The following is a 21,662-nucleotide window of genomic DNA, read 5'->3' as shown; positions in this document are numbered from 1 at the left end:
ACCCTAACCCTAACCCTAACCCTAACCCCTAACCCTAACCCTAACCCTAACCCTAACCCTAACCCTAACCCTAACCCTAACCCTAACCCCTAACCCTAACCCTAACCCTAACCCTAACCCTAACCCTAACCCTAACCCTAACCCTAACCCTAACCCTAACCCTAACCCTAACCTAGTTTGAACCCTAACCTAACCCTAACCCTAACCCTAACCCTAACCCTAACCCTAACCCTAACCCTAACCCTAACCCTAACCTAACCCTAACCCTAACCCTAACCCTAACCCTAACCCTAACCCTAACCCTAACCCTAACCCTAACCCTAACCCTAACCCTAACCCTAACCCTAACCTAGCCACAGGGCCTGCCCAGCCATAGGCCCAGCACATAGACCGCCTCACTCACTACTTGCCCTGTAGCCTTTGCCAGCCCTGCCCATCGGCCCTTCCACAGATATCCTCCACTCAACCCCTTTTTCAGTCAAACTCAAATTGAGTCTGTGAGTTTTTCGAAAAAGATGGCACTTCGAGGTCGGGCAGTCAATATCACATAGAGAAATCATCATAGAAAAAATTCAATTTTCATAGAAAAAATATGCTAACTGATGTGTGAAGGAATATCTGCTGGGCTAATCTCTTAGCAATTACACCACATCCTACCCCCACTAACATTCCCCAATATTTCCCTCTAGCTCCAATCACTTGCCCTCCTCTCACACTCCACAGCTCTCCCAAGTCAATACACCCGAGTCATTTTTCTATCTAATTTTTGATCATTGAACTCAAAACAACTAGCCGATCGGATTTCTCAGCAACCACTGGGCCGATCGAAACGCCGTTTGGCCACATCCGGGCATGGGTTCCTGTGCCGGTCATATGTGTTTCGATTCAGCCACTTGCCTCTCCTTCGCTCTCTGTGACTTCACCAACCAGGCACCCCCAGTCACCTTCAAAATTTATATTTCTTTTCTGGACAGCCTGCCAGACCCCCACCACCAACACCCATATGCATGCTATTACCGCACTATATGCACATATATCATATATTAATTTCAAATATATCTGGCCATTACTTCTGGTGATATACGCGATTTACCTCAAAAATGACCATTTTCACTCAAAACTTCGATTATAACTCAAAAACTACAGATAAGTGAATCCAACCAAAAATCACCAATATACAACATTACAACTCATATTCATGTGTTTAATCATATTTTATGTCTACTTTGAAATTTTCGAGAAAAAAAATTTTTTTCATTTTTTCAGTCAAAATCACCAACTTGTCTGCACTGCCCTGCCACAACCGCTCGATAGAAAAAATTTAGATTCGAGTATGTTTATAAGGGGCCCACGTCCTTGCCACCTGCCAATTATCAAAGGAATCTGAGACCTCATGTTTTTCGGTCGTTGATCTAAGATCACCACTTTTTCAGTCAAAATCTTCATATCACATTTTCTCACTAACCAGACCAATCTGGCCCGAGAAAAAAATTCAGCGGACTATTCGCGAATTATCCGAACTTTTTGTGTTTTCATAAGTTTCGATCACAACTTTCATAAAAACCGATTTTCACCAATTTTTCATTTTTTCTGATTCACTTGAGCTAAATTCAACTTAATCAGAAAAAATCAAAATTTCGCATTTTTCGAATTTTTGACCATGAATTCAAAAATTCACAATTGGTCCAACTAACACTTCTGTAAAGTCTCACGACTAAGAAAAATTTATTTATCGAGATATTTTAAAAATAATTCAGAAAATTTTGACTGAAATTTTTTTATTTAACATATCATTCCACAATTTGAATCAATTAATTTCTGATTTTTACACCAATCAATTCCTCTCATAATATTACCCTTATACGTAACTTTTCATCAACCACTAATTCCTACTTCTTATGAAAAAAATATTTTTTTGAAAAAAATGTTTGATCTAGATCAAAACCATTTTTCTATGTTAAGAATTCGACTTCTCAAAAACAGTTTGTTACCTTTCTCCCTATACACCAACACATTCCCCACCCCTCATAACCTATACAAAATATTTTTTTCAAATTAATCTGTCCATGGAATAAAAAGAAAAATATTAATTAAGATTGAAAATTTTGGTCAAAAAATTATTTCTCAAGAGGATTGCTTTCAATATTAAAAACAAAAATAATAGAGAGATATTATGTGATTACTATTTATTTGATAAAAAAATTGAGATGAAATGAAAGTTATAAAAAAATAAAAAAATTAAATATTATTCGAAAAAAGAAAGAAAAAATGAAAATATTTTTTTATCTCCAAAATTGTTGAATTGACTAACTTCAAAAAAATATATAACATTTTGTATCATAACGCCAATTTATAAAAATTTTTTCAATGGAAATTCTCACTTTGTTATTGAGATAAAAAAATATTATCAAAAATAAAAAAAATAAAAAAAATAATATTATCACAAAGAACAGTTGAATTCAATTGGTTATTTTATATAATATAATATATATAATAAAGATGATAATGATACATAAGAACATTGATGTTGATGGTTGGTTCTGAGCAAACAAAAAAGTATCTTATTTTTGTTGATATTTCAGAATGTTATTTTTTCATTATTATTCAACCACAACTATCAATATTCTTTCAATTATATCATCACAATTAATATTATCATATCATATATCTTTCATCCAATTTTCATCAATTTCTAAAAAATTATAAAAAAATATAAAGTTAAAAAAAATAAAAAATTATCATAACTTGAGGTATTTATATCAGATTTTAATAAAAATAATTTCAAAAGATAAGAAAAGTTGAGCATTTCATTTGACAAAAATCCAGAAAAATATTGTATTTTTTTTGAAAAAAATAACACAAAAAAATCAATTTTCTCCATTGAAAATGACCTCTTTTTTTCCTTATTTTTCAAAATTTTCTCGCTAACCGCGAGGTCAGGGTCACATCACTCGCACTACTACTCCTGTAGCGCTCGCTGGATGAAATCTGCGCACATCATTCCTGCGCGCAGATATTCATCCATCTCGCGAAAGTCACAGAAAAAGAGTTTAAAATTAATAAAAAATATAAAAGATAAAAGTTAAGGATTTCGGGGGGGAGGGGCAAAAATTTTTCAATTAAAAATTGAAAACCCTCAAATTTGTAAATCATAAAAGTGATACGCAGCGGGTGTTATTTTTAAAGAAAATAATGGCCTTTTCTGATGGGTAAGAGTCCCACCCAATGGCCGACGCGCCACACGGCAAAAGCTCGGTCGCTTTCGCTCCCCACACTTTTGCCGCGTTTGTCGCGCGGCCCCCACCCCACGTGCCTGTTTCTTCCTTATTCCTTTTCTATTTTTAGAAATCAGAAACTTTTTTTCTTGAAGTCAAAAAATTGACTCAAAAAACTTCAAAGTTTTCAATGAATATTAACCAAATAGGAGGATCTATTTGATTAATAACATCATAATCACTTTGAAGAAGTTTTTCTCAAGGGGAGGATAGAAACTTATTTTTTGAAATTATTTATTTTTGATTCAAAAAAGTTTCATCCTTTATGACTTTTTCCCACATTGGATTCCCTCAAATTCCCAATTATTTTTTCCTTTCCCAAAATTAATTTGGGGGGTAGCACTTCATCCATGGTATTATTAAGGCTTTCCAATCATCCGTCGTTAAAGTTTTTTCAATGTTTTTATATTCAATCATTCATACGTTAAAAACCCTTCAAAAGGTTTAAGAGAATATCTATGAATTTTAAAACATTAACTTGTGGGGTTAATAATTTAGACGGACTTTTTTTTCGTTTCCTACTTAGTCAAAATTTTTTAATTGGACAATATTCAGAGTTAAGCCTCAGTAAATCGTGCAAACAAAACACTCTGAGACGCACAGCCCTCTGATAACTCGGATTCGTCTAATCCGTCCTTCTCAGGCATGACCCCTTTACCAATATTCTCATTTATCTTTACAATAGCCAGGCAAAAATGGTCCAGCGAATGAAACGATTAATTCCAAACTAATGAAATCCGTTTTAATTACATTCACCATATGTTTTTATTGGACCAACCGTTCCGGCCAAATCTTTCAAAGGCGGTACAACCAATCCTTCAAGATCCTCGACTTGGAAATAAAATATCTCAATTTCCTTATAAATTTACTCCCTTGTAAAGCAGTATAATATAGAATCTCAGTCTATATACCAGCTTCCATCCACAAGGCATTTAAAGGAGATACAAGACCCATCACATTATATTCTAGTCATATATGTTATTCTACAGCTCACCTGGAAGATACGACCCCATTTACACACATCCCTTTTAACAGGATCTTCCCTTATCCAATCGTCGCCGACCGTAGATAGGAGGGTTGTCAATATCCTCGATGGCCATGGTCTTAATTTCCATATCTCTATTTTTATCTTTTTCACTAAAACCCTTTTTAACAAAGGCATGCCCAGGAGATTATCAATATAATCCTTCAATTGTCATATTAGCTAGATCTGGAATAGATTCTGACTTAGAGGCGTTCAGTCATAATCTAACGTATGGTAGCTTCGCGGCACTAGTTTCTCAACTAACCGCAAATGCCAATTATACGATTCTAGGGTTCCTCTCGTACTTACTAGAATTACCATCTTGACAATAATTACACAATATCAGTAGGGTAAAACTAACCTGTCTCGCGACGGTCTAAACCCAGCTCACGTTCCCTGTTAGTGGGTGAACAATCCAACACTTGGCGAATTCTGCTTCGCAATGATAGGAAGAGCCGACATCGAAGAATCAAAAAGCAACGTCGCTATGAACGCTTGGCTGCCACAAGCCAGTTATCCCTATGTCCCGTGACAGCAAAGTTACAAAGGGGATAACTTTTATTTTACAACTCTGGTTCGAACCATGGTATTTTATGGATTATTTAATAGTGGACACACATTTGGTACACTAGAGGATGTTGATATGTGGCATTGTTGACAGACCTTACTTTCGAGAGAAAAAAAATATTTTCTGGTTTGACTGGAAAATGACTGAAAAATCATTCAAAAATTCATATCTCCACGAATACTGCAGATATTAACCTGATATTATTTCTATAAACACTATATCACTTAACTAATATATTCCATATTTTTATTTTAAATGAAAATTCTGAGTCAAATTTATAAAATTTCATTTTATCTCATTTTCTATAATAACCTGAGTGAAGAAAAGTCAATTAATGTGAATATTTTGTAATTTTTTATATTTTTTCTGTGTTTTGGAATATCACCGATAATTCATAACTAAGATTTAGGTGAAAGGATTTGGCTCAATTCCCCATCTCCATCGAGACACACAATTATTTGAGTTTCGAAATTCTGACACACACTTTTTCAAAAAAATTTTCGTAAAAAAAAAAAGTCCAAACATATTGGATGAAAGTTTCAATAGTGATATATCATTCATGTTATAATCCATTTCACCTCAAAAAACCAGTCTTATATATCAGTAAAAGAAAAAATAGAAAACTCAAAATGAACGGAAATGATCAGATGAAAAATGATTCCCCCTTTTTCCTAAGTAACCTACAAATAATTATTATCATTACCATTGAAACATTATGTGTAATCAATTTCGTATTGTTGTGTCATCTTTCAATTTTCCAAAAAAATACTTTTTTGTGAAAATTTTATCTTTGTTTGGTATGTTTTGTTAATGTTTGAATAAATCCGATTTATCTTTTCAACGCTTCCATTATTTCTTGATCCAACCTTGTTCATTGCAATCTCTTTATCTTCCATTTGTCAAAAAATATACAAAGTCATGTTTTTACACTTCAATGTTCTTGAATCAAAATCGTCAAAAATTAGTATTTTAAAATTTTTTGTGGTTTTTCTCTTCAACATGTTATTAATGGTCAAAAAGCCATACAACGTCATCTTCCACATTATATAAAGAGAAAAATCCATGAAAAAAAATGTTTTGGTCATATATTCTTTTTGATGAAAAATATGATCATGTTACATACTAAATTTAATCATTAGGTGAAAATAATAACACCGCTTGTGAGATGATAACGTTTTGCTAATTTGTTGAATATTTGAGTAGTCAACTGCATGTTATTTACAACTACATTGCACACAGACCGTTTGAATGATTTTATTTATGACTTTCCTTAACATTCATTATTAGACCATTTTGTTTGAAGAATAGACATTTTTGTTCCTCCTCATTTTTCAACCTGGAATATCTGGGTCATGTTTCTTAATTTATCTACAACAAAAATCCATAACCTTTCGTCATAACTGCGTGAGAATTCTTTTGATCAGGAGTGCTTGAGAGATGCAAAAATTTCACAGTTGGACAATGAAAATGCAGTTCTAGAATACATTTTGTATGCTTATTTTTTCATGTTTTTTTTGAAGCTCGTTATTTAAATATTTTGAAAAATATTGAATTTTTATAATTTTTGACATATAATGATACGCAGGCAGATTACTACAAAAATTCACTTGAAATTTCATGAATATTATTGATTAAGGCAACTAAATTGAACTTTTTTAGTTATTAAAAGCTTAAAATAGTTTCAACTATTCAAATCTGCATGCAACTAAAGTTTTGATCAACTCGGAAAAGGACTTTGAAACTGATATTAGTCTATTTCCGAGCACATGCCTATCATACCGAGTTTCCTGCGATTGATGCTTCATCGCTAACAAATATCCTTCTTATAATTTGCGACTTCACATAAAATAGTTATCTTTCAAGAAAAACTTCAAAATATCATTGCAAGAAGAAGACATCCAAGCTGAATAATGTGTGATCAAAGAACCTAAAACAAGAGAAGGTCATTTGAATGAACCTGCATTTCAACAAACTTTTCTCCAACAGCATTTGCGCATATCCATATCTGTCATCATTAATATTTATTTGCGCTTTTCTGAAATAATCTTATCTTCATCGATGCATCAGCAGCCTGAAATGAACGACCTTTCACAATCAACTCAAACAAAATTTTAACTGCAATGGAAATGCGATGTTAAAGAAAAAAAATCAGGAGAACGAAAAACTTAAAAAGAAGATGTTGGAAAAAGCCTTCCTTTATGGATGAGAAGCAAAAATTGCATTTATCAAATGATGAAAGAGATCAAATGAACAAAAACGGAAATAATGGGGAAGCAATACAGAAGCAGCCTAAAATAGGTGCCACAGATCAAACATCTGCTGTTTATAAAGGAATGCCTTCGTGCTGTTTGCAGGTGAAAATGAACCTACTTCATTTACAGACATATCAAAGTCTTCTGTTTGATGCAAATTGATGTTGGAAGGAACTGAAGGAAAATCATTCTTGAGTGATGTTTTTCCAACGTTGCATATTTTGATAATCGTATGAAATTAACATTTTTTCAATTACAATCATTCTTATTTCCGCCTTTTTAAAAATCTCAACAGAGCTTCAATGAAAATTTTCTTTGAATTATCCTTCATCTGATAAATCTCCAATCTTTGACTTCTCTTCTTTTGTTCTCTGAAATCACGTGTAATTTGGTATAACGAGAAAAGAAGCAGAAAAACGAAAAACTACTCAAAAGTCAGGAAGAGAAACGTTCAAATTTGATGAACGAGCAAGTGAATATTGATTTATAAATGAAACTACTGAGCTTATAAATCAATTGAAAAAATAGTTTGTAGAAGAAATGAAAGAAATTGAAAGTCAAATAAATTATTAATTTATTAATTTATTAATTTATTATTTATTTTTGAAAAGAACACTTTATTTCAAGCGCTTTGTGGATTGGATAAAGAATTATTGAGATGAAGGAAGAATTTTATTGATATTAACTATTTTATTCAAGCGTTTTTTGAACAACAACATCTTGTTATTTCAGCAGAGGATTTATTTCTGATTTATTCCAAGTGAACGATATTGATAACTGGATTCAACAGCAAACATATCTTCTTTGATGCTTAAGAATTCTTATCAAGAATTATCATTTCATTCTTCTTTTTCTTGAAATTGTTAAATACAATAAGAAATTGAATAAACAGAACGAACCACACATCACAAAAAATTATATCTGAGTAATGAACATCCGTCTGAAAACGAATCTAACTGAAGAAGATGCAGGACAACAATTCATTCAATGAAGATTCTTGAAGGAAAGAAAAGAAAAGAAGTTATATTTCATTTATAATGAAAAATGAAGCAAAAACTTTATTAAAAATTATTCTACTGTTTTTTTCTTCTCATTTTGAGAAATGAATAAAAAAGAAAAAGTTGTAATTTTTGAGTCTCAAAATAAAATAAAATAAACCTGGTTAAACATTCACAAAATATTTTGAAATATCCAACGATAATTCATCATGGAAACTTTCGTTGAGAGAATCAAATATTTCATGAAAGGCTGAGATAACATCTTCGTATCCTTCTTCTTCCATCTCTTCATGAACTTTCATTTTCATCTCTTTTCTTTTTTCTTCTTCCAATTTATCTTTGTTCGCTTCGTCTCTCTCTTCATATTTCTCTTCATGTCTCTCTTCATTTCACTCGTCAAACTCCTCTTTTTTCAACCTTCTTGCAACATTCATCTAAATTGGCAAGCATTGGTACATTACATATTCATGCAAAGTATTCCACTGAATCTTCTCTAAAACAGCATCAACTGCTCCACTTTTCAGCAAGTCTTCAACTTTTGCATAGAGACAAGCAATTGTTTTTAATAAATCAATGCATGGACTGCTTATTCTTCCCTGATAACTCTTAGCCGAGTGCAAAACTTCTCCAATGATGCCAATAAGATCAACAAGTCCTTTATTCTGTATTTCGCAGGAAAAAACGAAAATCCACTGTTCTTTACCATCTCATTATTGTATTCATTTCGCTCAATTCAATTCTTTTCTCTTCCCACTCACGCGCTTCGACAGATATTCCATTTCTCTCATTGCTTCTTTTATAAAGTGCAACTCATTTATGATGACTTCATTCAAGCTTTCATTATGCTTCAATCTGTTTTTCAAAAACATCCAAGCTGATTGATAAGAAAATTGTGTCAGATTGAGATGTTCCTGATGATGTTCGATAATTTCTTTGACCTCGTTCAGATACAGTTCTCTTTTCATTTTCTATGCAAAAAAGGAGGAAAAAATAATTCAATAACTTCAAAAATAAAATTGAAATATTCAAACGCAATGTAAGTAAATGCAACTCAAAGCGAGCAAAGCCATTTCCACTTCTTTTTGTGTTTCCTCGTCTTCCTCTTTCCTCAATGCAACTTTCAGAAGACAAGGCAAGCAAATCAAAATCAATTCTGAAAAAAACATGTAGTCAAGCAAAAGAGTGCATTCACAAATATCAGTCAAAAGGATTTCATCCTTTTCTTCTTTCTTCTCAACTTCATCTCAATTGTCTTTTTGAACCTTTTGCTCAATGAAGAAATGTGAAAACAACTGTCCCAAATTCTTTTCTGCACATCGTGATATCCAAAACACTTCAGCATCAAAATTGCATTTCCATTGAAAGTTTCTCTTCTTCAATCATTTTGTCCGTTTTGTCGAATAATCTTTCTTCTAAAATAGAATCGAACATTTCTTCGTCCATTTCCTCTTCAAGTCCGTTCATTTCTTCATTTTCTTTCTCTGTTCATCTTCATTGCAATGCTCCAGCACAGAAAACAATTCTTCAATAAATTTATTTTGATGGAAAGCGCTGAACACTCAAAAAATAGTAAAATGAACAAACTTGAAAACTTGTCTGCAAGAGATGGGCCTTGAACATTGTCATTGGATTTGTCTTCATCACACATTTCCATTCTGTCTATTTTTAGCAAAGATCAATTTGCCGCAAAATTTCAAATGAAAAACAGAAAAACAAACAGAAAAACAAATATTGATGATTGTTGACAAAACAAAGATAAAGTCCAAACTCAATTCCTTTGATTGGTAAAAAAATCTGTATTAAAAAATAAATCACAAAGAAGCTGCAAAATTGGTTGTATTTAGCCAAATACGAAAGAGTTTTATTTCTGTCTGATCGAACCAACAATAATTTATTCAAAGGATCTGGATTGAATTTCGATTGAAATTTTAAACATATTGAAAAATATCCTACATATAGTCGACATTAAATAACAAATTTTTTCTATTTCAACATTTTGAGTAGAACAAAGAAGGGGAAATTTGGTGCTTTTTTGAACTTTACATAAAAGTGACAAAAAAGCAACAATTTGCACATTAAACTGTGCATTTTAACATTATTGCAAATTAAAATTCAAACATAAATATTACACTTATTTCCCTCACATTTAGAGTTATCTGGAAGCTTTCCTTGTCAGAAATGATTATTTCTGTTATTTCAGAGTGTTTGCTTGTTTCCGGGAATGTTTCAAATATGATGTGCTGACTGAAGTTATAAGCTTTAAGGATAATTTTGTTATCAGTTCCTTTCTTAAATGGGTTATCCAGGCTGAAGGAAGATTGACGAAGAGGATTAAGTATTCAACAATTCGCAGTTTTTGATGATTGGGTGCATGATAATAACGCATAAGAGACCTTATCAAGGCAACAATGAACAGCATTGTAAATTGAGCATTGAAAGAGATTATATTCCAAAAAGCTTTGTGGTTGAGCGAAGATGAAAGAATTCGAGAAGGCAAAGGGAGATTTTTGCATTATCGGAATCTAATTTCAAAGGAAGTTTTGAATTCATTTCAACATATCAATCGTTCAATGGTGTAACCGCTTGGCAAGTATTTTTCTATGAAGACACTTGTTTCGTTTTTTTGGAAAATTCATCACCTTAGATCGTTTTGACGATAATCATTGATTTACCGATTTCAGGGCGGATTTTGAAGCAAACCTTGAAACAGTACGAGCGATACCGAAATAAGTCCGACAAGACAGAACAGACTACAATTGAAATGGTTGATGAAATTGAGGTGTGTTATCGAATTTATGAATTATTTATTCATTTTTTATTTGAATTAGATAGAAAGAAATCATGAAAAATAAAAATTCTTTTAATTTTTTCGGCAATGATGATTTCATCTTTTCTCCTTTGCTTTTTTTCTTTTTTCTTTTTCTTTTGGTGTTACACAGATGTTCTTTTGACTTCAGTTTAATAAAAATAATTGGATGGGAAGAAACGATAATAGATTGGCTGCATCATTCAAAGAGGTGAGGAGACGAGCTTATTTAAAAATAAATATTTTTCATATTTCATACCAATAATAATACAATTATTTCAATCAGAAAAAATAATATTTTTTCAAACGTATTCCATTTCTTGTATTCTTATTAATTGAATGAGAAGTGAAAAAAATAGATAAGAATCAAAAAACCATCACATTTTCAATCAACAAGTCATGCTTCCAAATATCTCAAACAATTGCTGTGCATTCATCGCGCTCAATTTCTTCAAACACAAAATTCTCTTAATCCAAAACTTACCACTTGTTCTGCCATCAAAACAGAATAAGCATTCTTTCAATCTCGTTGGAACTTAGAAAAGGATTGCAACCCCGAAAAGCCGCAATTCGAATGGCATTTCACAACAACGGTTGGCTTCCTGCAAAACGAGTGATGCAATCTGGCTTCCCCAAGCAGCTCCACAACATTCAACAGCCCTCGAGCCACTCATTCAGCAAACTACCTGAATTCAACTTCATCAAAAGTGCCAATGGAAAAAGAAGCTCCAAGTATTCCGCAAGCATTAAATAATCATGATGTTCATTCCGCGTTTACCCCTTCCACTTCACTCATATTGGTTGCTCTTCCAATTCTCTTGCAGCAAATTATCAGACAAGATGTGCCAAATACAGATGTTCTTGAAGGCTTTTTATTGTTTCTGCAAACTCCTTTATTTCACTTCTTTTGACTTAATCCTGATTAAAATAAAGAAAAATTTTAAAATCAATAATTCAAAAAAATAATAAGTTCGTACTATGATTCCTTCTTCTTTCAAACTGCTTTTTCAAGCCAATCTTCTTCACACAACTGTCTCAAATCCAGCACCAACAAGATAATTTTTTTCAACATCTCGGCAAAAAATGTTCCTGCAGCAACAGGACTATTAAAGGATCTTTCCCAACGGTCAGCGACTTTTTCAGTAGTAGCCATAGAACCACCACAAACAATTGAGAATAATCCATTCCATCACTTCTCTTTCATTCCACCAGCCACTTCCAACCGTCTTCTGCTCCGGGCTTTGTCACTCTCAAAAATTGCCATAATAGCAAAAAAATAAACTTCAATAACGTCCTCTGAAAAACAAAATAATCCAAATAAAAAAAATATGTCAAACCCAAACAACTCAAAACACACCTTCTGAAAGCTCCCGAGAACGAAACAAAACATCCCTCAAGCTCCACTGGGACAGACAAGCAGCGACATTCCAAAACATTCCACACAATAATCCATCAAAAAAGATACCACAAAAATATAAATTTTTCATCTGTTCCCACTTGAGCATTGCATGCCTCAAAAAAATCACCCACCACCCATCGGCAATAAAATACACTCCGTTTGCGCGCTTGCCCGAAAAAATCTTGCACATTTGCAGCATCAGTTCCCCAGCCGATAAAACATTTCTTGCAATACTTTTTTATGGAACACAATTATTCCGAATTTTTCCGTTCTCCTCCGTCCACTGCATTGGTAAACCTTGAGTATTTGCAGTCTGATACTGTGTTCATATTGATCACATTATTTTTGAACCTTAATGTGTACCATTCAAAATAAGTTGTTTTTTAAATTGATCATATTATTTTTAAAAAGACTGATAAATCGGTTTTGATGACAGGAATTACTTCAGCGATATTTGTTGCATTTTGTGTTTTGTTGCAGGCAAGTTGTACAGAGAATACTGCGACAACTGTGTATATAAAGAACGGTGCATCTGAAGGAAATGGAACCACATTTGATTCACCTGTTGGAAGTTTTCAAGAAGCGTATAATTTGCTTGCTGACGAAAATGAAGATGGGCTCACAATAAAAGTTATCAAAGCAAATGATGAAAACAACGCTCTTGAAGCTGAAGCAATAACATTTAAAAAAACGTCTGGAATCACGATTGAAGGAGTTGGAAGTTCGGCGGATGCAAATGAGAAAGTTGAAATTGACTGTACAGTAACAGCTGAAAGCGATTTATTTACATGCAAAAATAAAGTATCGTTTAAATATTTGATTTTTGATATCACAGCGACATCAGAACAAGACGCTAGCCAATCGAAAGCTAATTCAGACACATTCGCGCTGATTCATGCTGTTGCAGGAACAAAAGAAGAAGAGGAAGAGTCAGGACCAGAAAATGAAGCAGAATCAGGATCAGAATCATTAACAATTTCTAACTGTGACTTTGTACTACCAGAAGCGGGAGACATTGGAATTCATCTTGTGAAAGTGAGCGCTGGTTCATTGACGATAGATACTGTTGAGTGCATTTCGGAGAGCGAAGTGAAATTTTCAGCAACACCATTTTTGATTGAAGGAGCAGTAACGAGTGTTTCATTGACATCGTTGAAATTGAGCAATATTACATCAAGCTCAAGCGCTGTGGTGAAAATTGTTGGCAAAACAGATACAGCTATTTCGGTGAAATTGGACAGCTGCACATTTACAGAATGCAAATCGGAAGATACAACAACAGAAACATGTGGAGCATTGTATGTTGAAAGCAGCGCAACAGATAGCACATTTGAGATTGGAGATAATGATGAAACAAAATTTGAAAGATGCACCTGCAAAAATGGGAAATCAGGCGGAATCTATTTGAAAATGACGGAAATCGGCGATGGTTCCAAATTGAAATGGCCAACAACAGGAACCAACTTGGTATTTTCTGAGTGCACGGCGGGAGAAGCAGATCCAGCTTCTAATACTGAAAAGAACACAGCATTATATTTGGATGTGAAAACTGAACTCCATAGAGAGATAGCAGCAGCGATGAAGAAAAGCTTTGCATCTGGATACAAGAAAGAAGCAAATAAATGCTTTGTTATTGCAAAAGGAACCGACGATAGCTCTGAAGTTGATTTCACAGAAGTGTATTTTGATCCGATTACAAATGTATATGTGAGTGCAGAAGGAGACGATGATAGCAAAGATGGATTGAGCTATGACAACCCAAAGAAAAGTCTGATGGAAGCATACAAATTGTTTGGAGAGGGTGTTGGAGGAGAAAACTTCAAGATCAACATCATCAAAACGGATAAAGCATACAAAACTGAAGATATTACGTTTGAAAAATTATCATTGCTTACGATTGTGGGTGTTCAAAAAACTGACGAAGCAATTGGAGAAGCCGAAGTGAATGAGACAGAAGTGGAGATCGATTGTGATGCAAAATCAAAAAAAGATCTATACACTTGCAAGAAGAGAGTTGAGTTCAGGAGCCTTGCCTTCAACTTCCCATCGACATTGGAAGGAGAACAAGCGAAGAATGATGGCCCAGCAGTGACAGGACCATTTGCATTGATAGTTACAGAAGGTGCAGATGCAGAATTGAGCATTGTGAACTGCAGATTTGTTCGGCCAACACCAAATGATAAATTTGGGATGCTTTCAAACGCAGATGAAGAAACAGTTGGAATCCATCTTGTGAAAGTGAGTGCAGGAACATTGACAATGAATCAGGATGAATGCACTTTGGAGAACGAAGTGAAATTTTCAGTGACACCGTTTTTGGTTGACGGAACAGCTTCAAAAGTTTCATTGACATCATTGACATTGGAAAAGATTACCTCAACCACAAGTGCCGTAATGAAAATCACAAGTACAAATAAAATTGAGGTTTCATTGGACAAATGCACATTTACAGATTGCGCTTCAAGCAGTACAGAAACAGCAATAAGTGGAGCATTGTACGTTGAGAGCGAAAATGCTGAAAGTTCATTCACTATTGGAGATACAGGTGCAACAACATTTACTGCATGCACCTGCGAAAATGGAAAATCGGGAGGAATCTATTTGAAGATGACGGAAATTGGAGATGCTTCCAAATTGAGTTGGCCAGAAACAGGAAGCAATTTGGTATTCACTGAGTGCACAGTTGGAACAGCTGAATCAATCAAGAAAACGGGATTATATTTAGATGTTCCAGAAAACATTCATAAAAACATTGCAGAAGCGATGAAAAGCAGTTTTGCTGCTGGTTACACGCTTGAAAATAATCGATGGTTTGTTGCTGCGAAAGGAGATAGTGATGACAAAGATGTTGACTTTACAATAAAATATTTTGATCAACCGACAGAGGTATTTGTGAAGAGTGAAGGGGCAGGAGAAGGAGTGAAGAAGGAAGCACCGATTGGCAGTTTGAAAGAAGCGTATGAATTGCTTGCAGAAACGAGCGATCAAGGATTTGATATTAAAGTCATCAAAGCCGAAACTGAAACCGCAGCTCTGAAACCTGAAGCAATAACACTTGATAAAGCATCGGGAATCACAATTGAAGGAATTACAGAGGCAAAAGGAGCAAACGAGAAAGCTGAAATTGACTGCGCAATAACAGATGAAAACGATTTATTTACATGCGAGAAAACGGTAGCATTCAAGAATTTGATTTTTGACTTCTCAACAACAATTACACAAGATGAAGGTGAATTGAAAGCCAATGAAGTTGGATTAGCGCTTATTCATGCTGATGCAGAATCAACATCGCTTTCAATTTTGAACTGTGACTTTGTACGACCTGCAACAGGAGATATTGTTGGAATCCATCTTGTGAAAGTGAGTGCAGGCTCACTGAAGATGACAGGAGCTAAATGTATTGATGATGAGAAAACAGTTTCGTTCAAAGTGATACCATTTTTGGTTGAAGGAGCAAAGAAAGTTGTGATTGAGGATGTGGAAGTGAAGAAGGTGGAAGTGGAAGAGGGAGCAGCGATGAGCATCAAAAATGGAATAAAAGGAGAAGGAAAAGAGAACAAAAAGAATGAAGGGGCAGAAGAGACAAAAGGGACGATCGTGGTTGTTGAAGGGCTTCGGATGGAAGGGGTGAAGTCGAAGAGTGGGAAGACGGCAGGGGTGGAGATAGCGCTGGGAGAGGAGAATTCGAAGGTGAGTATGGGAAGGACAAAGGCATGCACATTCAAGGAGTGCAAGGCAGAAAACGGGAAGTCGGGAGCGATATATATTGAGATGAAGCATGTGAGTGGGAATCTTGAGCTTCCAGGAGAGAACAAACTGGAGATTGACGGGACAAACAGCGGGAAAGGAACATCAGGAGCGTCGTTGTGCATTGTGGCTCCAGATTTTGACTCATTCAGCAAGCAGGATAATGCATTTGAGTTTGCAAAGGGCTACGATGAAGGTAAAGCAGGGTGGGTTGTCGGAGCAGCAGATGAGAATGCTGAGCCAGAGGATGTGTATGAGAAGTATCTGAAGGAAAAGAAGGAGCCAGAGCCTGAACCAGAGAAGAAAGACGAACGGAAGGCAAACGCAGGAGTGATTGCTGTGGCGGTTGTGGTTCCGATTGTGTTTGTGATAGCAGTGGTTGTGATAGTGATTGTGGTGATGGTGGTTGTGAAGAAGAGAAGATCGAAGTACAACTCGGATGATGTTGGTAAAGACAAGGAACAAGAGATGAGCAACAATGTGTAAGAGAGATGGCATCAGAGAAGTGGAGAAAGATGAGAAGTGGAGAAGGAGGAGAGGAGGGGAAGAGAGGAAGAAGAAAGGGAGAAAGGGAAAAAAGGAAAAAGGAGGAGAGGAGTAATATTCTTAAATTTTTATTGACATTTTCATTTTTGCAATTGATTTTGCATTTTTTTCATTTTTCGTTTTTCATTTTTCGTTTTTCATTTTGCATTTTGCATTTTGTATAATTAGCCATTCACAATATTGTTACTGATGGTGAAAGGAAATACATATTCGTTTGCATATATGTGCTTTAATTGTATATGCTCACTATTTGCAGGCCTTATCATTCATCACTCACTGTTCACTATTAACTATTCACTATTCATCACTAAACATTCACTATTTACAAAAAAAGCCTTGGGATGAGGAGAGAAAGGCTTTTGATATTTGATATTTGTGATGGCTAAAGATTATTAGACGTTTTCTTGTATTTTTGATTTGTGTATTTTGAAGGGTAGTTTTACTCGACTTTTACAACTATTTTTTAATTTTTGTAGTTATAAGTTCGTTTTGTCATTGTTTATATTAATATTTTTATTTTAATTTATATTTTTGTTCATTTGTTCATTTATTCCGTTGTTTTTTGATTTTCGCTATTTGCTTTTGCCTTGTTCAGGAGAAAGCACTTTGCATCCGCAGGAAAGCCGCAAAGTCCTTCCTCTGCTGAATTGGATGTATTCAACTTATTTTTTAATTCTTTTTTTCATTTTTCAATTATTTGACTGTTGCATCAATCAAAGTGAAAAGACTTGGATGCTTTGTTTTGCAGCTCACTTTGTTTGAGGCACAGGAAAGTGTGCCAATGAACAAGAATAAAAATATGAAAAACAAAACAATTCCTTTGTTTATTGAAAAAAAAAAATCAAAGAGGGAGCTAATCCCCCAAGTTTGATGCTGCAAAAGCAGTTTCTTCAGAAAAAAGAAAAAGAAAATAACAAGAAAGCAGCTGAAATGAGGTGGAGGAAGGAAGTGAAGACAAGATGGATTCTGAGTGATGCTCCTGCTGCAACAGAGCTTTCCTCTGCCCCTCACTTCACTCTCCTTGTTGCAAACAAAGATCCCTGTTGATTGCTGATCCTTTTTCTGCTTCATTCCTCTTTCCTCTTCCTCTTCTTCGCTTTTCGACGAAATCGTATCAGCTGCTCCAGCATCAATCTTCTTCCTGAAATAACTTCTTCTATTCATTCCATTCCACCTTTCCTCTTCCTCCCCTTCCTTTTCATTCCTTGTTCTCATGTCATCACCCTTGTTCTTCTTCCCCCTCCTTTTCATGTTTCACTTGTTTTCTCTTTTTATCCCTCTTCTTCATTCTTTTATCCTGTTTGTTTGCACCTTCTGCTGCTTCCTCAAAAATACCATTCAATCAAACATTTTCTTTCCAAATAAATCTTCATCTGTCTTTTCCCAATTGCTTCCCTTCCCTTTCCAATAAATCCTCCTCCTTCTTCCTTCCACAAGAAATAGAATTCTGCTCGATATTTTCTCTCTTCTCTCGTTCTGTTGGTTTCTTTTGGTGTGGAGCGTTTGTTCCATTCAATGAGAATCGCCTTTTCCAAGAAAATTATTCTTTTCATTTCCATCATTTCCTCATTTCATTCGCCTCTCATCCTGTTTTTCCATCTTTTCTTCCTCACTTTTATTTAATTCTTTCTTTCTTTCTTTCTTTTGTTGCTTTGTTTCATTTCGAAGAAAAAATTCAAAGATTCGATCCATCTCGATCAAGCAAACTCTTCTTCCCTTTCTTCTTCTTTCTCTCTCTTCCAATCAACACATTTCATCATTTCTAACAATTCTCTCGTTGCTTCTCTTCCAAGATGCAGATCATTCACAATTATTTCTTCCAAATTTCTATTGTGAAATAATTCTTTTATCAAAAACTTCCAAGCACGTTGATATGCAAGTCGCTTCAGATTTCTGTGCTCCTGATGATATTTGATTATTTTTTTGATAATATTTGAATACAATTCTTTTGACGCTTTCTTATTAAAAAAGAGATAAAAATATCAATAATATCCAAAACGAAAGCGAAAATGCACATACATCAAATCTATCAATGTTATTCATTGCCAGCAAAGCAATTTCCACTTCTTTTTGTGTTTCCTCATTTTTTTCTTTGTCCAAGATATCGTTTAAAAGGCAAGACGTACAGATCGAAAGAGCTTCTGGCGGAATCCAGCTGTTGAGTAAAAGGTAGCATTGGCAAAGATCGACAAGAATGACTTTGTTTATTCTTTTTTTTATCTTCTCTTGAGCAATCATACTGAGAATTCTTAAGCTTAATGGGGAATGACAAAATGCTAAGTCAAAAAAGCTTTTTAACGTTTTGCAATATCCAGCATGCTTCAAAAACGTTATGGCATTTTCTGTTGATATTTTCTTTTTTTCAATCATAATATCCACCTCATTGAACAGTTCTATTGTTAAAAAGAATTTAAATTGTTTTTCATTCATCTCCTCCATCAGTCTATTCATTTCAATGATTTTCTGTTTCTGATCTTCCTCATCGCAAAGCCCCAGCTCAGAAAACAATTCTTCAATAAAAACAAAGAAAAGAAAGAAACGGAGTTAACAAGCAAATTTTTCATAAAGTTTCTTGCAAACGAGCAAAATTTTTTGTGTTGTCCATCTCCTGCATTTATTTAAATGAATGTATCCAGTTAACAACACATTTTCATCATTCACATTGAATTCGCATTTGTTTTATTAGAAGAAATAGATGTTAAATAAAAACTTAAAATAGTCAATACGATATATGTATTCATACTGCTTTTCTTTTTGTTGAAATTCTAGCAAAGGCTTATGAAGATAAATAATGCTTTTCTTTTTTCAGTTTTTGTAATGGATTCCATGATCGAATAATTAGCTTTGAATCTGAATATCAATTTGAAAGTTGATAAATTGGAGAGAAAACATATTCTACAGAAACGGAAATATTTTTTTACCTGTTGAGACAGCAGACAATGATGGAGATGCAATGTTTTTGAAATTCTTCCTGATTATTTTTGAAAATTGGATGGCCAACTGAAATACAACAATTTAACTTTAACGCAAAAGACGTTGCGTATGTGATTTGTATTGTTCTATATATTGTTCTGAAATTTCCATCCTTTATCTTTTCAGAGTCCGGAAATCTGAAGAATTATTGAAAGGATCAATCTTCGTTTTGCGAAAAGAATATCCAAATAGGATCCGGAAACAATCTTCCAATTTGCATATGGAGTGGTATGACAAAAGGTTTTTCCCCCCAAAAAATATGCAATAATCTTTTTTCGAAGAATTCTTAAATAGGGTTATATAAACACTCAATTTAGAACAGAAAAAATCACAAATCTTGGATGAAATACGCAGCAGCATTACTTTTATCTCAAGTCGGTGGAAAAACACATCCAAAGAAAGCAGATATAATCAACATATTGAAGGCAGCAGGTGCTGAGGTTGATGAAGCCAGAGTTGCCGATTTAATTTCAAAAGTCGGAACGAGAACTGGACAGGAAATCTTAGATGATGGTCTGAGGAAGATGGCTGCAGCGTCATTCGCAGTTGCAGCTGCTGCTCCATCAGCTTCCGCTTCATCGGCTGCTGCAGCACCAGAAAAGGAATCAAAGAAGGAAGAGTCAAAGAAGGAAGAAAAGAAGGAGGAGGAGGAGGAAGAGTTCGAAGGGGTTTGTTTTGTTTATGTTTTTGCTTTGTTTAATTATTTAAAATTTATTTTTGTGAATGATATTTTTTTCTTCAAAAGGGAATGTTTGATTTATTTGGCTAAGTATTTTACACTGTGCCCTGTACAACACATTTCATTTCATTCATCTTGTTTTTTAAGAAAAAAATTGAAAAAGAAAAGTCAAAAATTAAAAATGAATGAAATGAAGATAATTCGCTTTATTCTTTTAATTTTTTGAATGTTTATATTTGTATAAAATTTTAACAACATTTGAAGTGCCAATGATTAGAGCATTAAATATGCATCTATCAATCCCATCTGTGGTATTCAGACAAGCCTTGCCTTCATCAACACCTCCTTGAGTGTGACACATCTCAATGCCATCCCCTTCAGTAGTTGTCCACTCCTCACTGCCCAGCACCACTCAGCTGCCACCATCTGCTCCTTCACTCACCAACAACCACCACCACCACTGCCCCCTCATCCTCTCTGCCCATGCCTCCATCGCCCTCACCAACTTCTCCCTCACCACCCACCAACCTGCCATCCTCTCCTTCCCCCTCTTCTCCACCCCAAACAATCTCCTCTCACATGCCCACTCCCCAATCCCTGCCTCATTCTCCATCTCCCACTCCTCTTTCTCCTCCTTCATCTCCCTCATCCAGCCCTTCCTTTTTTCTCCTTCTTCCCTCTCTAACCCATCCCCTTCTCCTTCATCTTTCTCATCCTCATCCTCATCTTCATCCTCATCCTCATTATCTCCTTCTCCTTCTCCTTCCTCTTCCCCTCTCCGTATCCATCACCAATCCCATCCCCACCTCCAAATCCACCTCAATCTCCATCTCTCAAGCACAAATTTCTCCTCTGTCTCTTTCATTCCTTCTCTCGCGCATTCAATCTATTCACCTCAACTACCTCTTCCTCTTCTTCCACTTCCACTAGCACCAATACAATCCTTTCCTTCTCTCTTCGCTCGACAATCTTCATCCACACCCACAACCCCATCGATGGTGTCATAATCCCTTCCCTCAATGGACCATCCACTTCTCTCTCTGCCTTCAACGCCTCTTTCTTTCACCAAACACGCTCTTCACCAAATGCTGCTGTTGTACATGTTGGAACAGAATCTCAAAGAAAAACTCCTGGAAGGTTGGATTCTTTTGATCAGAACAGTCATCGCTTTGAATGGCGCGAATGGTATGATTCTAATAGCGGAAGTGCCTGGGGAGGTGCACTGATAGTTAACTGCACGAACGCAAATCTCACAATCACTTCTTGCTCATTCGATAATTGCACAAGTAATAAGGTGATAGAACGAAAGGTTGTGATTCCTTTTATAAGATAAAACAGAAAAAATAAAACTTCCTTTGGTTTCTGAGATATTTTTTAAAAACTCAATTCAAAACA

The 21,662-nt window shown here is 34.8% G+C and overlaps 6 protein-coding genes across 6 annotated transcripts in view; 2 read left to right on the top strand and 4 right to left on the bottom strand.

The window, feature by feature from the left end:
- MONOS_17260 (uncharacterized protein) overlaps positions 1-387 on the bottom strand; it is a gene marked incomplete at both ends in the record, with an annotated part of 2,870 nt that extends 2,483 nt beyond the window's left edge. Inside the window, 2 exons of the mRNA XM_067870163.1 lie at positions 88-167; positions 344-387. Of these exons, the coding sequence (XP_067732235.1) occupies positions 88-167; positions 344-387 (124 nt within the window). The remainder of the gene's footprint in view (positions 1-87; positions 168-343) is intronic.
- Positions 388-12,112: 11,725 nt separating this feature from the next.
- MONOS_17259 (uncharacterized protein) lies at positions 12,113-12,688 on the bottom strand (the record flags this gene model as incomplete). Its single annotated transcript, XM_067870161.1, has 4 exons — positions 12,113-12,219; positions 12,281-12,326; positions 12,436-12,555; positions 12,686-12,688. The coding sequence occupies 4 exons, from the start codon at positions 12,686-12,688 to the stop codon at positions 12,113-12,115; spliced, it is 276 nt and encodes a 91-aa protein (XP_067732234.1).
- Positions 12,689-12,751: 63 nt separating this feature from the next.
- On the top strand, positions 12,752-16,555 carry MONOS_6466 (uncharacterized protein; the record flags this gene model as incomplete). The annotated part of the gene is made up of 1 exon (XM_067876703.1): positions 12,752-16,555. The coding sequence occupies one exon, from the start codon at positions 12,752-12,754 to the stop codon at positions 16,553-16,555; it is 3,804 nt and encodes a 1,267-aa protein (XP_067732233.1).
- A 1,347-nt stretch (positions 16,556-17,902) lies between these two features.
- On the bottom strand, positions 17,903-19,431 carry MONOS_6465 (uncharacterized protein). The gene is made up of 4 exons (XM_067876702.1): positions 19,359-19,431; positions 19,196-19,223; positions 18,635-19,125; positions 17,903-18,573 (listed from the first exon to the last, which is right to left on the bottom strand). The coding sequence occupies exons 2-4, from the start codon at positions 19,218-19,220 to the stop codon at positions 18,313-18,315; spliced, it is 777 nt and encodes a 258-aa protein (XP_067732232.1). The 5' UTR covers positions 19,221-19,223; positions 19,359-19,431; the 3' UTR covers positions 17,903-18,312.
- Positions 19,432-19,887: 456 nt separating this feature from the next.
- On the top strand, positions 19,888-20,489 carry MONOS_6464 (putative 60S acidic ribosomal protein P2-1). Its single transcript, XM_067876701.1, has 2 exons — positions 19,888-20,256; positions 20,334-20,489. Exons 1-2 carry the CDS (start codon positions 19,930-19,932, stop codon positions 20,355-20,357), a joined length of 351 nt encoding a protein of 116 aa, XP_067732231.1. The 5' UTR covers positions 19,888-19,929; the 3' UTR covers positions 20,358-20,489.
- Positions 20,490-20,679: 190 nt separating this feature from the next.
- Positions 20,680-21,272, bottom strand: MONOS_17258 (uncharacterized protein; the record flags this gene model as incomplete). Its single annotated transcript, XM_067870160.1, has 2 exons — positions 20,680-21,043; positions 21,256-21,272. 2 exons carry the CDS (start codon positions 21,270-21,272, stop codon positions 20,680-20,682), a joined length of 381 nt encoding a protein of 126 aa, XP_067732230.1.
- Between the last annotated feature and the right edge of the window lie 390 nt (positions 21,273-21,662).

This window comes from Monocercomonoides exilis, assembly GCF_001643675.1.
Source record: "Monocercomonoides exilis strain PA203 chromosome Unknown scaffold10-1930038, whole genome shotgun sequence".
NCBI lineage: Eukaryota > Preaxostyla > Oxymonadida > Polymastigidae > Monocercomonoides > Monocercomonoides exilis.
This window is presented reverse-complemented; position numbering and strand designations above follow the sequence as displayed.